We start from the raw sequence: 13,151 nt of genomic DNA on the forward strand, positions 1-13,151 counted from the left end.
GCCCTCGAATGTCTCATTAGGGTTTTTTGGTCCTGGAATCTGTCAAGTTGCTTTAAGACACTGCCCGTTGTAAAAAAGTGCTACACAAATAAACGTGACTTGACTCGCCGTGGAAATTCTTACGATGAGCGTAAAGCAAGACGTTATGATGAAGGTGAAAAAGCTCTCAGTTTAAATGTGTGAGGTGACGAGCACCAGTTCTGACACTTACAGGTTGAGTTCCTTTGGTTGCTGAGCCTCTCACCAGAGGAGGAGGTGTAGCCGTGGCACTCGAACCCAGCGGCTGAGGAGAAACACAGAAGGAAAAAAAACTGTTTAAAAAGTTACAAGAAAACATTTTTCTTCTAATTTATTTTAATTTCATTAGATGCTTTGTCCTATTCTGGATTGCAGAGGGTCTGGTTTCACTGGGCACAAGGCAGGCCCCCCCCCCCCCCATACAGCCAGTCTTCTGTTTAATGACGCTCTTCTGTTCAGCAGCCATCCCTAAATGCGATCCCTAAATAGCACTGTAACATGCAGATGGACATGTTAGACTAAAGTACTCTTCCATCACCTGGGAAAGTGCCTTGACCAGACAGAGAGTGTCGCTGTTGCAGCAGCAATACCGCAATACCCCATTCAGCCTTCCCTCCCTCAGACATAGCTAATTTTGTCTTTAGAGCTTTGAATGCTGTTCTCAGCAGTGATGTACTAACATAATAGACTGCTGTGCCACACGGGCACCTGATACATGCCTCATCCAACAAATGCCACTCAGTAAAAAACAAAAGCTTGAATTTGTAGAGGATATAATGAGAGTTTCATTAGAAGAACATGTAGCTGGGTGCTCAGGTGGCACATCGGTAAAACATGCCAGCACACCAGAGCTGACATCTTGAACTCGTCTGACCGAATCTCAGCTCTGCTACCGGAAGTGGGCACCTACACGAACAATGATTTGTTGTTCAGGATGGGTGCTGGAGGAGATTCCTCAAAACTGATGCAATTACGACCTCTGTTGGCTGATTGATGGCGCCTGCACAGAGTCGAGGGATAATGTGGACAGGGTGTGGCTCTCAGTACACAAAGCTGATCCACATATGAACTCGCCTCGTACAGGTAAAAAGATGCAGTCGGTTACTGCACACGTGTCGAAGGGGGTGTGTTTTGGTCACGGCTCTCCTTGGTCAGGAGTGGAGTTCAACATCAGTAGAGAGGAAGTATAATACAATCGGGTACTTGGATATGACTAGATTGAAAGGAAAATCAGGGAGAAAATGCAATAAAAAGAAGAACATGTTGAAGATAAGATGGCGTGTGCCTTACCTTTTGTATGTTGGTTTCTTTCTGGATTTGGCTTTGTCTGAGTTTCTTTAACAGGACCAGTTTGGCCTCCTCTAACCTCAGCTCCTCTTTCAGTTGCTTTATAATGCGTTCCCTCTCTTCAGGACTGCTCTTCTACACACACACACACACACACACATTTATTCTAAATCATTGTAAGGATTTGTCTTATTAGGACATACAGTGATTAAACTCAGTATTTACTTAATAAGCCAAAGAAAAAGCAATATAAGTATTTTTTAAAAATGAATATCGGCTGTGTCCTAAACCTCAACCTAATATTCTGAATAATATGCCTACTTAGTGCACTACGACCTGTACATGTTGGCCCGGCAGGACAAGCAGTAAAATAAAGTGTAAAAGTAATAAGTAAATTGGTTCTGACCATGAGCAGATCAGTGTCGAGCTCTTTGTAGTGGCTCCCACCGTTCATCTGTGGACTGGACGGCTCATTATCGGACAAAACAATGACATCATCCGGTGATGAGAGCTGCTTCTCTTTCTTAATGTCACTGCAACAAAACAGAAAGTGTAAGAAGCAGAAAAAGCACAATATAGCATCGTCTAAACATGTACTCAAACCACTGTTAGTCTGTATCAACTGTACTAAAGTACGTCATGCTGAACCCCTAAAACTGCAGAGTACAGAGCACAATTATTATAGATGATACTTGATATGCTCCATGTGTCATGCTTCACAAATAACCCAAAGGCTGCAGGTTAAGAAACCGTTCTCTAACTATTATTTTTATAATGACTTTGGACTATGGAAGCAAATCAGAACTCTTTGAGGAAATCCACACAGACAAAGGGAGAACATACAAACTCAACACAGACAAGATCTGGACCGCTCCACCTAGGAATCGAACCCAGGAACCACCCTGCAACCCAGATAGGTCAATACATCGCTAAGTATTTAGTTATGAAGTGGGGTTAAGTGGAGTACTCCTCTTATTCACATGTTGGTGTGTGTGTCATTCTGAATGAATGTTACTTAGACTAGCATTGATGCTACTTGTCTCGTGTTAGAACAGGTAAGCGTCATGTAGTGCCTCTTGGGTAATGCAGTTTAAATACATTTAGATTTATATAAAGCAGAAAAGAGGACCGGCAGCTTGCATGAAGTGCAGTTATGCAAGAAAGTGTAGCCCCCCACCCCAGAGGAGGCGTGGCAGCCCTTTTCTGGAGTGGGCTCCATGTTTGGACCCAAGCTGAGTGTTGAATGAGCCACTACCCGAAAAAACCAATGAAGTCTTATGTCTTTACTTATATTTGAAGTTGTATGTGTTTGTTGTTTTTCTTTAATGGAGGCTATAATAAAGTACCTGGTGCTAATCACTTTGATATTATTCCTATCAATCCCATGCAGAAAGCAAATCCCCTTTATACTATTGATCAATAGGTGCTAATGCCACCCATGCCATGAAGTACAGTTACATTTTTAGCATTTAGCAGATGCTTTTATCCAAAGTCTCAGCTATTGAGGGTCCTTGCTCAAGGGCCCAACAGTGGCATCCTGGCAGTGGTGGGGTTTGAAACAGCGGCCTTCTGCTTACTAGTCCAGTACTTCACTGCTAGGCTACCACTGTCCTAGAGACAGGGACGGAAGCCAAAAAAACCTAAAGTTTATAAACTTCATGAAAAAAAATATAAAGGTACTGAACGTCATATTAGAGTGGGACGATTAAGGCCACCATTTCTGGTCCTAAAATGCTACCCGTGATATGGTATAAACATGCTGTAGAACAAGGCTACACTGGTATTGGCTCATTTCAGTAAACCACCCACATGAAGAATGTAGGCAGTGCCAACACACAACCATGTTCACTCCACACTGGATTCCAGTTCAGGACTGTTGAGACGACTAACAAAAAGGGCCAGTGTTCATGTTGTGGTCACGTTTCCTGTGCAGACCATACTGCCGAGGTGGAATGAGCCATTTATGACCTGTTTGATTCCACGCACCCGGCCAAACTTGATCAAAACACGATCAAACGACCGGACAAAGTTATTAATGAACACTAAGAGTCCGGTCACGTTTGGAAAGGTACGGCGCCGACGCCACAGCGTCACAGAGCATCGTTCTTGCTCCTTGCCTTCGAGATGCTTCTCTTCCTACAGACACCACTTCCTGTACATTAATCACTCTACTAAACAAGTCATGTGACCCACGGCAGTTTGCCTTTGCGTCATGTGACCCCCCCCTCCCTTCCTGCTCCTTCCAAAGTGGAAACCATGGCAACCAGCCGGCTGGAACTGGTTTGTGACACATGGCCTTCATTTTGTGAAGTGCAGTAGGGTTCAGGTGCTGGAGAAAATGGAGCTACCACCACCGCCACGCTAACTTCTGCAAGAGGGAGCACGACAGGGCGGACGCGCGCACACACACACACGCACACACACACTTCCTGTGTCAGACTACCAATCTGCTCACTCTTTGTAGGTATTAATAGACCAAAACAAACACTGATTATAGATAACAAGATACGTGTTATGGCTACAGTGACTATTCAGTCTCACCTCTTCATTAATCACAAAACTAAAAGTACCTGGCTAATACACTCAGCTTCCCATCAATATCCAAACTGTCTATGTTTTAAGGCATAACAAATTAAAGTTAAGATTATTTAGAAATAAACATCTACATTTTAATTTTATGGAATAACACTAAGAGACCCACCAACATCACCATAGTTTAGTATGTAAAAAATTTACCCCTAACAACCTGTTGTCCCTCAGCACCCCATTGTTAAAGACTAAATTAGTCTCAATCCTTTGATTGGTTGCAGTACTTGGAGTTACAAACTGTAAGTGTGAATGCACCAACAGAAAAAAAAAGCATTTCTTTGTGACCAGATGAGCTTCCGACTTTAGGAAGGTCTCACGTTCGAGGGTGAGCTGGGAACTGGGAGAGGCCTTTAAAGGGAAATGCAAATTCAGGCAACATTTCATACACAACACAAAGACAATGAGACAAAGACACAAAGGCTTTACATTTCAGGCTCACTTCAGATCACAAGGTTCTACTCCACAATTGAACATGTCTGCTCCCTTCAGATGATACGACAAGACACAACATGAAAGAAAAAAATTAACATAAAAGTTCTAACTACTACAATATTGTACCCCTTTGTTTATTACTCTATTATTGTCTGCGTTATACAGCACCTTTACAAAGTTATCAGAATTATTAACAATTATCAAATCACAATTTCAGATCAAAATTACAAGAGCTTTCTGTAAGCAGAGTTTTAATTTGAACTATTTTACAAACTTTATATGAGTTTACAACTTGTTAGTAATCTTTACACTTGATTCTGACTAGTCAGTGAGCATTACACAACATTTACATTTTCAGCATTTAGCAGACGCTTTTATCCAAAGTGACTTACACAATGAGCTGAACACAATGAGCAATTGACGGTTAAGGGCCTTGCTCAGGGACCCAACAGTGGCAACTTGGTGGTGGCAGGGCTTGAACCGGCAACCTTCTGTTTACTAGTCCAGTACCTTAACCACTGAGCTATCACTGCCCAGTGACACAAGCGTTACAGTGTTACTAACCTTTCCACTTGTAAAAGACATGTTATGATTGTTTACTCTTGGATATGTAGGTGACAAGTTGTCAACAAGTGTAAAAATTTGTAACTAGTCAGTAACTCTTGTAAAATTGTAAAGGATAGTAACTAGTTGTTACGTAAGCGTTAGTAATATGTTGTTAACAAGAGTAAAGATTAGTAACAAGTCATTAACAACTGTAAAGGATAGTAACTAGTTGTTACGTAAGGGCTAGTAATTCGCCGTAAACAAGTGTGAAGGACAGTAACAAGTTGTTAACAAGCGTAAAGGTTAGTAATAAGCTGCTAATGTGTAAAGGTTAGTAATAAGCCTTTAATAAATGCAAAGGTTAGTAAAAAACTACTAACGTGTAATAGTTAGTTACAAGACATTAACAAGTCCAAAGTACAGTAACAAGTTGTTAACCTATGTACAGATTAGTAAGAAGCTATGGTAAGGTTTAGTAACAAGTCGTTAATAAGCGTAAAGGTTAGTAAAAAGTTGCTAATGTGAAGGTTAGTAACAAGTCGTTAATAAGTGTAAAGGTTAGTAAAAAGTTTCTAATGTCTAAGGGTTAGTAACAAGCTGTTAAGCAGTATAAACTGCAAGAGGTTAATAACAAGTTTCTAACATCTAAGGGTTAGTGACTAGACAGCAAGTGTTAAGGACAGTAAACAAGTTGTTAACATATGTAAGGATTAGTAACAAGTCATGAAAAGTGTAAAGGTTAGTAACGAGTCATTAACTGGTTACTGTGTTGGTAATAACCTTCACATGAACACTTTGTTACCTACGCTTACACTTGTTTATGATTGGTCACTGACCTTATTGCAACCTCTTTACAGTGTGGAGCATCTCTCACCTTTTGGTGGTGCTCATGTCTACAGGCTCGTCTTTGGTCTGCAGTTCCACTTTAATTGTGGCCTTCACCTCGCCGGTGCTCAAAATACTGGAGCCACGCACCGAGGGGTCTAGCCTGGGACGCAGCACTGGCCGCTCATCTTTTTCTCCTTCACCCTCTAGCTTTATCTTCTTCACATCCAAGTCTACAGGCAGCGTGTCCCGCTCCTGAGCTCGCTTCTGACTCCGGGTCTGCCGCACCGCCTCGTCACACATGGCCACACCTGGAGCTGGAAAAAAACAAGAGACAAAGAAAGAGGAAGCAAGAAAGAGAGAAGGAATCAATAATCCAGTCTATTAGAGAGAACCGTATAAACATAATGACATCACTGTAACCCCTGACCCACTGCAGATTTAAAAAGGGGGATAATGTGCACTAATGGTCTGAGTAAAGTGGACATCTACATCATAAGGTACGTTGAAGAGGCCAGGACTGTTGGCGTGTCTAAAAGGAAACATGGCATCAACACCTCTTCAGCTGGAGTTGAGAGATAACAGACATAAAGCCTACATGTTTACTTCATGTTCACTACTTGAAACTCACTACAATCACTGGATATTAATATTACAATACTGTACATCAGATAATAAAACCTAATAAACATAAATAGATACACAGGGATGATGGCAGCTCAGTGAGTAGAGCTCTGGCCAACTGAAACGCTGCAAGTTCAAATCCCAGCTCTGCCAATCAGCCATTGTTGGACCATGAGCAAGGCTTTTAACCCTCTCGGCTCCATGGGCACCACACAATGCCTATCAGTGATAAAAAATACAATGGATAACCTAACCCTATTACACTAAATTATATGTAAAAACAGTAATGATGCCACTGGTGTTACATTCATTTGACATGTAGCATTAAAAACCAGCGTGTCTTATAACCGCTTGGGCGGCACTGTCGCCTTACAGCAAGAGGGTCCTGGGTTCAATTCCCTGGGTGGAGCGGTCCGGCTCCTTTCTGTGTTGAGTTTGCATGTTCTCCCCGTGTCTGTGTAGGTTTCCTACGGGTGCTCCGGTTTCCTCCCACAGTCCAAAGACATTCAAGTGAGGTGAATTGGAGATACAAAAGTGTCCATGACTGTGTTTGACTGTAAAGACTTGAACTGATGGATCTTGTGTAACCAAATAAATGTACGTATTACTGTTTTGGTCGAATTGTTGCTTGTAAATGTAACATTTGTAGCTTATATTGCTAACAAGAGTGTGTGTGTTATTATTATTGTCATTCATTCAATTCCGAATCCTAATGACCATACGGCTAGTGTTTCTCCAGAAAATAATGTCTTCTGTTTTGCTTCAGGCTTTTTAATGGCTTGTTCATTGTGTCTATAATTGTCTCCATCCATCACGTCGCTGGCTGTCATTTCCCTCTTTTACCTTCAACTCTTTGAAGTATAATTGTCTTATCCAATGAACTGCTTCTTCTCATAATGTGTCCATAATAAGAGCTTCAGCTTGGTTCATCTGGGCTTCAAGTGAGAGGTGCGAGAATCCATTTGTTTGCTTCTTTGATGTCCAATGGAAGTCTTTGACAGCAACAAGATACAAAAGCATCAACATTCATATTGTCTAGCATTTACATTCATAAAGAACCACAGAGTAGGTCATAGTCCTGATCATAGCCTGGACCATTCTGATCTTTGTTTGAAGAGACAGATCTTTACATTTGAAGATCTTTTTCAGTTCCTTCATTCTTGTTCTCTTTAATGCCAGTCTGTGTCTGTGTCGTATTTCCTGACTGCTGAAGCCTTTTGTTAATAATGAATGTAGGCACAACATGTCCACCAGTCTGACATCTCCATCAATTATGAGTTTATCAGTCTTTCCTGTTGTCATGACTTTTGTCTTTTTTAATCTGAGCCAATTTCCCATCTTTTTACTGGTCTTTAGCTTTTCTCATAAGGGCCTTGAGGTGCCTTTCAGATCTACTGCAATGAGTGTTACGTCATCCACATATTGAAGGTCACTAATGTTTCTTTCACCAATCTTGAATCCCTGATCATTTTTCTCTAAAATGCAGGTGTGTGAAACTACTTTGCAGATTTCTGATTGTTATGGACAGTCAGAGGTTTCATACAGAGGGACATGGGGCTGTTTAGTTTGGGATGAAACGTCTGGCTTGAGAGAGGCTTAAAGATGTAATGTTGAACAGCGGTAGCGCGAAATTTCCTGTTACTACTGTGTTCACGCTGCGCCGTTTTAAAACAAAACAAATGTAGGAGGTAAAAATAAATGTTTTATCTTCTGAGTCGCAGCGCAGCTTTGAGATTGACCACATTATTGTTTTAACACACACATTGGTTACATATATCCAATTCATCATCAACCATCAGTTTGTTATGTGTATGTGTGTTGCATGTATTTCTTGTCTCTTTCAAGTGACCACAGGCTGAAAGAAAAAGCCTAACATGACTTAATGTGGTAAAACTGCATATAAATAACTGCACATTTTTCCATTCTAAACCTATTATAAAGAAAACAGAGTATTAAATTAGCGCCGTTTGACAATAGTTATATCAAAGTTTGAGTAAAACAGTAACCATGTATTGCGTTTTTTTGTTTGTTTTTCCAAAGAAAGTGTTTTAGAATGTCTTTAATAGGTGAACTTTAACCTATTACTTCTGCAAGGTGATGGGTGCACCTCTCTGTGTAAATGACGGGTGAAGTTTATCACTTTCGCTGCTGATCAGACAAACTAATGGATACACGGAAATATAAAATGTAAAAACTACAGCAGTTAATACAGCAAAACATAATCAATCAGTGATGCAAATCCCTTACATAGTACAAAAAATGACCCACTTTACCAAAAAAAACTACAATTCTAGGGTTCACTTCAGCAGAGAAGCATAAGTCATATTGTTTCTATAGGAGCTGGGGATGTATAGAACCTTCAGCGACCATTAGCAATGCAAATTAAGGCGACTTTGTGCAAATTAAAAGTGAAACCTCAACCAATCAGAATTCAGCACAACCCCCTTTTGTTCCTAGTAGTTATTTGCTTTAGTAGAGACAAACGATTCACTGAATCTTTGTAATATATTAGGGTGTTAATTCAAAATTGCTTGGACAACAATCAGTAAGAGATACAGTACTACCACACATATAAGATTAAAATAATTTGTGGCGCGAATGTATTGTAAGTATTAAACAGTAAGTGAATTTTTATGGTTCGTAAAGGCACCCACACCTGACAGGAATCACAATACAACACACAAAAAGAACTGGTGTCTCCTTTTAAGTGGGGGTTATAGGTGCTCGGTAATGAAGTCAGGAAAAAAGAACGTTCTAGAGCCTCATTTGCACGCTGAGCTTCAGCTTAGAAAAAATGGCTAAATATAATATTAACCCTTTCACAGTGCACACACACACACACACACACAATCAATCAATTGATAAAGAGCTGACTCAAGTTCTTTCTCTCTTTCACTCTGTGACATCACTGCCACACATGACCCCTTCCAGAATTCAGTGAGCCATACAAAGCACTTTCCTAAGAACTGGTTTGAACTGGTATGTGTGTGTGTGAAGGAGAGAGGTTTTAACCCTTTATGCGCCGTGCCATAAAGCGTCATAGTAAGTGAGATGAGGACACACACACAAACGGACGGCTTTGTCCATGAGAGACGCCACACGGCATTCCTAAACACGAGTCCTCAGAAGAAATGAGTGTGTGTGCTGTATAAGGATGAGCAGAAGACTAAAGCAGCACTGTTAATGTTGGTTCAACAGTTGAGCCCCGTAAAGCACCAGCCTATATTACAGTTATCTTTATTTAAGGGTTCCGAGTTGAAAGAAATGAATTTAGCTCGGTGAAACCAGACACCGTGTCGTCTCATTACGACACAGGTTGAATGAGGTCAGGGAAGAAGTAGGTGAAGGTGATGTAGCTCTCTAGAGACATAGCACAAACACACTGATGGAGTAAATAGATGCTGTAAGCCTTGCGGTCCACATTACGAAGACACAACCTCATTGCTTGGGATTGTTTTTTGGGACTATAGGGGACTGCAGGGCACACAGTCAGTCCTTTATCAGAGATATATATACGATCTATTAATCAGTGACATTTACATGTACATTTTCAGCATTTAGCAGGCCTTTAAACAAAGCGATTTACAGTTCTATGACAGTATACAATCTGAGCAATTGAAATTTAAGGGCCTTGCTCAAGGGCCCAACAGCAGCAGCCTGGCAGTGGTGGGGCTTAAACCATCAACCTTTTGATTACAAGTCGAGTATTTTAACCACTGTGCTACCACCGCCAGCACAAAACCGGACAGTACTTACAAATTTAGGCTGTTCCTTAAAAATACTGTATATAAAAGAACTGCAGGGTAAACACACACACACACACACACACACACACACACACACACACACATTCACATACACTCAAACTAGAGACAATTTTGTATCTCCAATTAAACCGGAGGAAACCTGAGCATCTGGGGGAAACCCACACAGACACAGTAAAAACATGCAAGCTCCACCAGGGAGTCGAACTCAGGACCTTCTTGCTGTGAGCCGATAGTGCTACCCACCGAGCCCCTGGGTTGCCCTGGATAAAATATCAGACTGAGGAAATGATATTGGTTTTAACTGTTTTTTCCTCTATGATAGCTTCCTGTTCATTCTCAAAGTAAATAAAAACTATAAGTGGAGATCAGCTGAAATGAAAATGAAACTTGACTTGAGGTTTGGTTGAGTTAAAGCACCAGTACAGTCAGGCCAAACTATCATTGAGAAGAGAAAGTGTGGAACAGGTCTGAGATCAGTACAGGGTGGTCAGTGCTTTCACCACCGCATTCTATCAAGTGACTTACAATGGACGTGTTGTTTCTGGCCAGGATTTGCTTATATAGGGTGCAGCTTAGGTCAGCGCTCTGGGTTCCCAGCGGAAGCGAACAATCAGCTCATATGGAACATGTCAGGGTAAAACTGCACCAACTGCCCCTTTATTACAGAAACGTAATAAACGCTGGGCTGTGAAGGAAGGCCAACCAACTCAATTCCACCTATTCTAAATTTAAACTTATACAGTCTGGTCTACAGTACAACGGTGAATAAATAAAGCAGTGAACTCATATAACTTTTAGGCCAGATAGTTCCAGCATTCCACAAAAACTTTAAACACCACACCACAACAAAGGGTAAAAGAACCAAATAATCATTTAATTTTTTAATTTATTGTTTTAATGAATTTTTCCTCCTTTTTCTCCCAAGTAATCGTTGCCAATCCGCTACTAGGGACCCTAATGCCGTTCAAGAAGGGTGTATATTCGCCTGACACACTCTCCATCTTTTGTGTGTACAGTCCACCAATCCCTTCTTATTCAAGCATACATCAGTGAATTTGCACGTGAGGTTGGCTTTGTGTACAAAGAGCCATGCCCTGATCTCTGCGCTCCTCCACTTTTTGTACAGGCGCCCTGGCCGACTAGGGTCCTTACACAGTGTTGATAACCCCACCTCCACCCCTTAGTTTTCTTTACCACCCAGCAGACTGGAGGCCAATGTTGTCTGCTGCAGGCATTAGGCAATTTTACCCGCTAGAGGGCGCCCAGCCGACCGGTAGCAGAGCTGAGATTCGAACCCAAGAGCTCAAAATCGCGGCACTGATGTGCTAGCGGATTATCCCCCACAAAACCATTTATGACATCACAACACAGAAGTGTTTGTGCTTGTGCATAAAAGCTATGAACATGATTTCATTAGGGATTTTAACGAATAAGTGTTGGAAAAGCACAGTTTTTCGGATGCAGTCACAGGGCGCTTCTTATCCCCTGCCAGTGATGAGTTTCCACTCAGAGCCATATTACATACAGAGACACTCAATGCTCCATGTGACTTCCAGTGCCCAGACCAGAACCAGGGATCACATATGGCAGCTATAGCGAGGAGAAACCACATCCTCCCTTTCTTACTTAAACGGACGACTGCGTGATGGAAGCCCGGCCGAGTCAGTAGCACTGCTGACCTGAGTTTGTTTTGCATTTTTCCCCCAATTTTCCTCCCAATCTAGTCATCTACGCTCCCTCTCTACTGATGCTGACCTCCACTCTGACTGAGGAGAGCCGTGACTAACACACGCCCCCTCCAACAAGTGTTTAGTACCCGACTGAATCTTTTCACCTGCACAGGCGAGTTCATACCCGGAGAGCCACACCCTGATCACGTTATCTCTGTGCAGGCGCCATCAATTAGCCAGCAGAGGTCGTAATTGCATCAGTTATGAGGAATCCCCTCCGGCGCCCTCGCTTTGAACGAGCTTCGAACCAACGAGTTCGAGATGTCAGCTCTGGTGTGCTAGCATATTAGACCACTGTGCCACCAGAGCGGCCGGTAATACTAGTTTTTAACATGGTGAAAAATTCATAATTTTATGGGTCACTATGAGCTTGACGGTTATTGGTCAGTTATGATTCAAAATTGATTTTACAAAGCTTTTGTTTATGTAAACAACCACTGAAGTGTCTTTGTATCAGGATATAAACAGACTCTGTGATGGAAACACCTCTCGGCTTTTGGTTTATTATTCAGGACAATATGACCTTAAAAATTCTTGACATTGAACTTGAAATGTGACTTCGGTCCAGTCGTTATGAAAGAAACAGGAGGCAAGGTGCTTCACGTACGCACATATACACTTTGCTTATTAACAGCAGGCAATCGATGACTTAAATGTAGACCGATCGGATATGTGGAGCAGTCAATGATAACCGCGTTGAGTCTCTGCAGGCTTCAGTTCCTTCACAGAACTCGCCTTGACTTTCCATTCTGGGGACGAGAAAAAACGGTAAACAAGTGAGTCATCCCGAACAAAGCCATACCGGACAGCTGAACGAATCTGACTGATCTCTGATCTGATTGTTCGACCACAGCTCTGACCTGCACGATTCAGTTTAGATTAGATGGACTGACCCCCGCCCAGCGGTTATGGGCAGTTTTCTAAATTGCCCAGGGCGTCGATTCAGATGGTGGAGAGAGAGAGAGAGAGAGAACAAGTCCACATGTTGCAGTGTATGTGCGGAGTGTCAGTTAGGGCTAAAATGGCAGCGAGGGATCAGGTTTCACGTCCCCCCGGGGCAGAGTTCATATATGTGGATCCCAAACAAGGCGCAGTTTCTTACACACACAGCCAGGTTGGTGGATTGAGATAGAACTGGCAACATCAAGTATAACGTCTATACAAAAAAAATGCAAAGAAATAGGGTGGGTAATATAAGTCATATTTTTACAATGCTAATACTAATGGGACGTCACAATGATTGATAACGAAACGATTATCAAACATAAGACAGTATTGCATAAGATTTTCCAAATTTTTAAAAATACAGTATTTAGGTGACACCCTGATATTT

At 41.7% G+C, this 13,151-nt stretch overlaps 1 protein-coding gene across 2 annotated transcripts in view; it reads right to left on the reverse strand.

Annotated features, from left to right (window-relative positions):
* The window catches only part of LOC134302755 (transcriptional repressor p66-alpha-like), a 28,598-nt gene that overhangs the window by 6,172 nt on the left and 9,275 nt on the right, over positions 1 to 13,151 (reverse strand). For both annotated transcript variants that reach the window (XM_062987951.1, XM_062987950.1), the window contains exons 2-5: positions 5,747 to 6,014; positions 1,712 to 1,838; positions 1,309 to 1,440; positions 212 to 283 (exon numbers count right to left, since the gene is read on the reverse strand). In XM_062987951.1, coding sequence (XP_062844021.1) covers positions 212 to 283; positions 1,309 to 1,440; positions 1,712 to 1,838; positions 5,747 to 6,000 — 585 coding nt within the window. In that variant the 5' untranslated portion in view covers positions 6,001 to 6,014. The remainder of the gene's footprint in view (positions 1 to 211; positions 284 to 1,308; positions 1,441 to 1,711; positions 1,839 to 5,746; positions 6,015 to 13,151) is intronic.

The sequence above is a fragment of the Trichomycterus rosablanca genome, chromosome 25 (assembly GCF_030014385.1).
Source record: "Trichomycterus rosablanca isolate fTriRos1 chromosome 25, fTriRos1.hap1, whole genome shotgun sequence".
Lineage (NCBI taxonomy): Eukaryota > Metazoa > Chordata > Actinopteri > Siluriformes > Trichomycteridae > Trichomycterus > Trichomycterus rosablanca.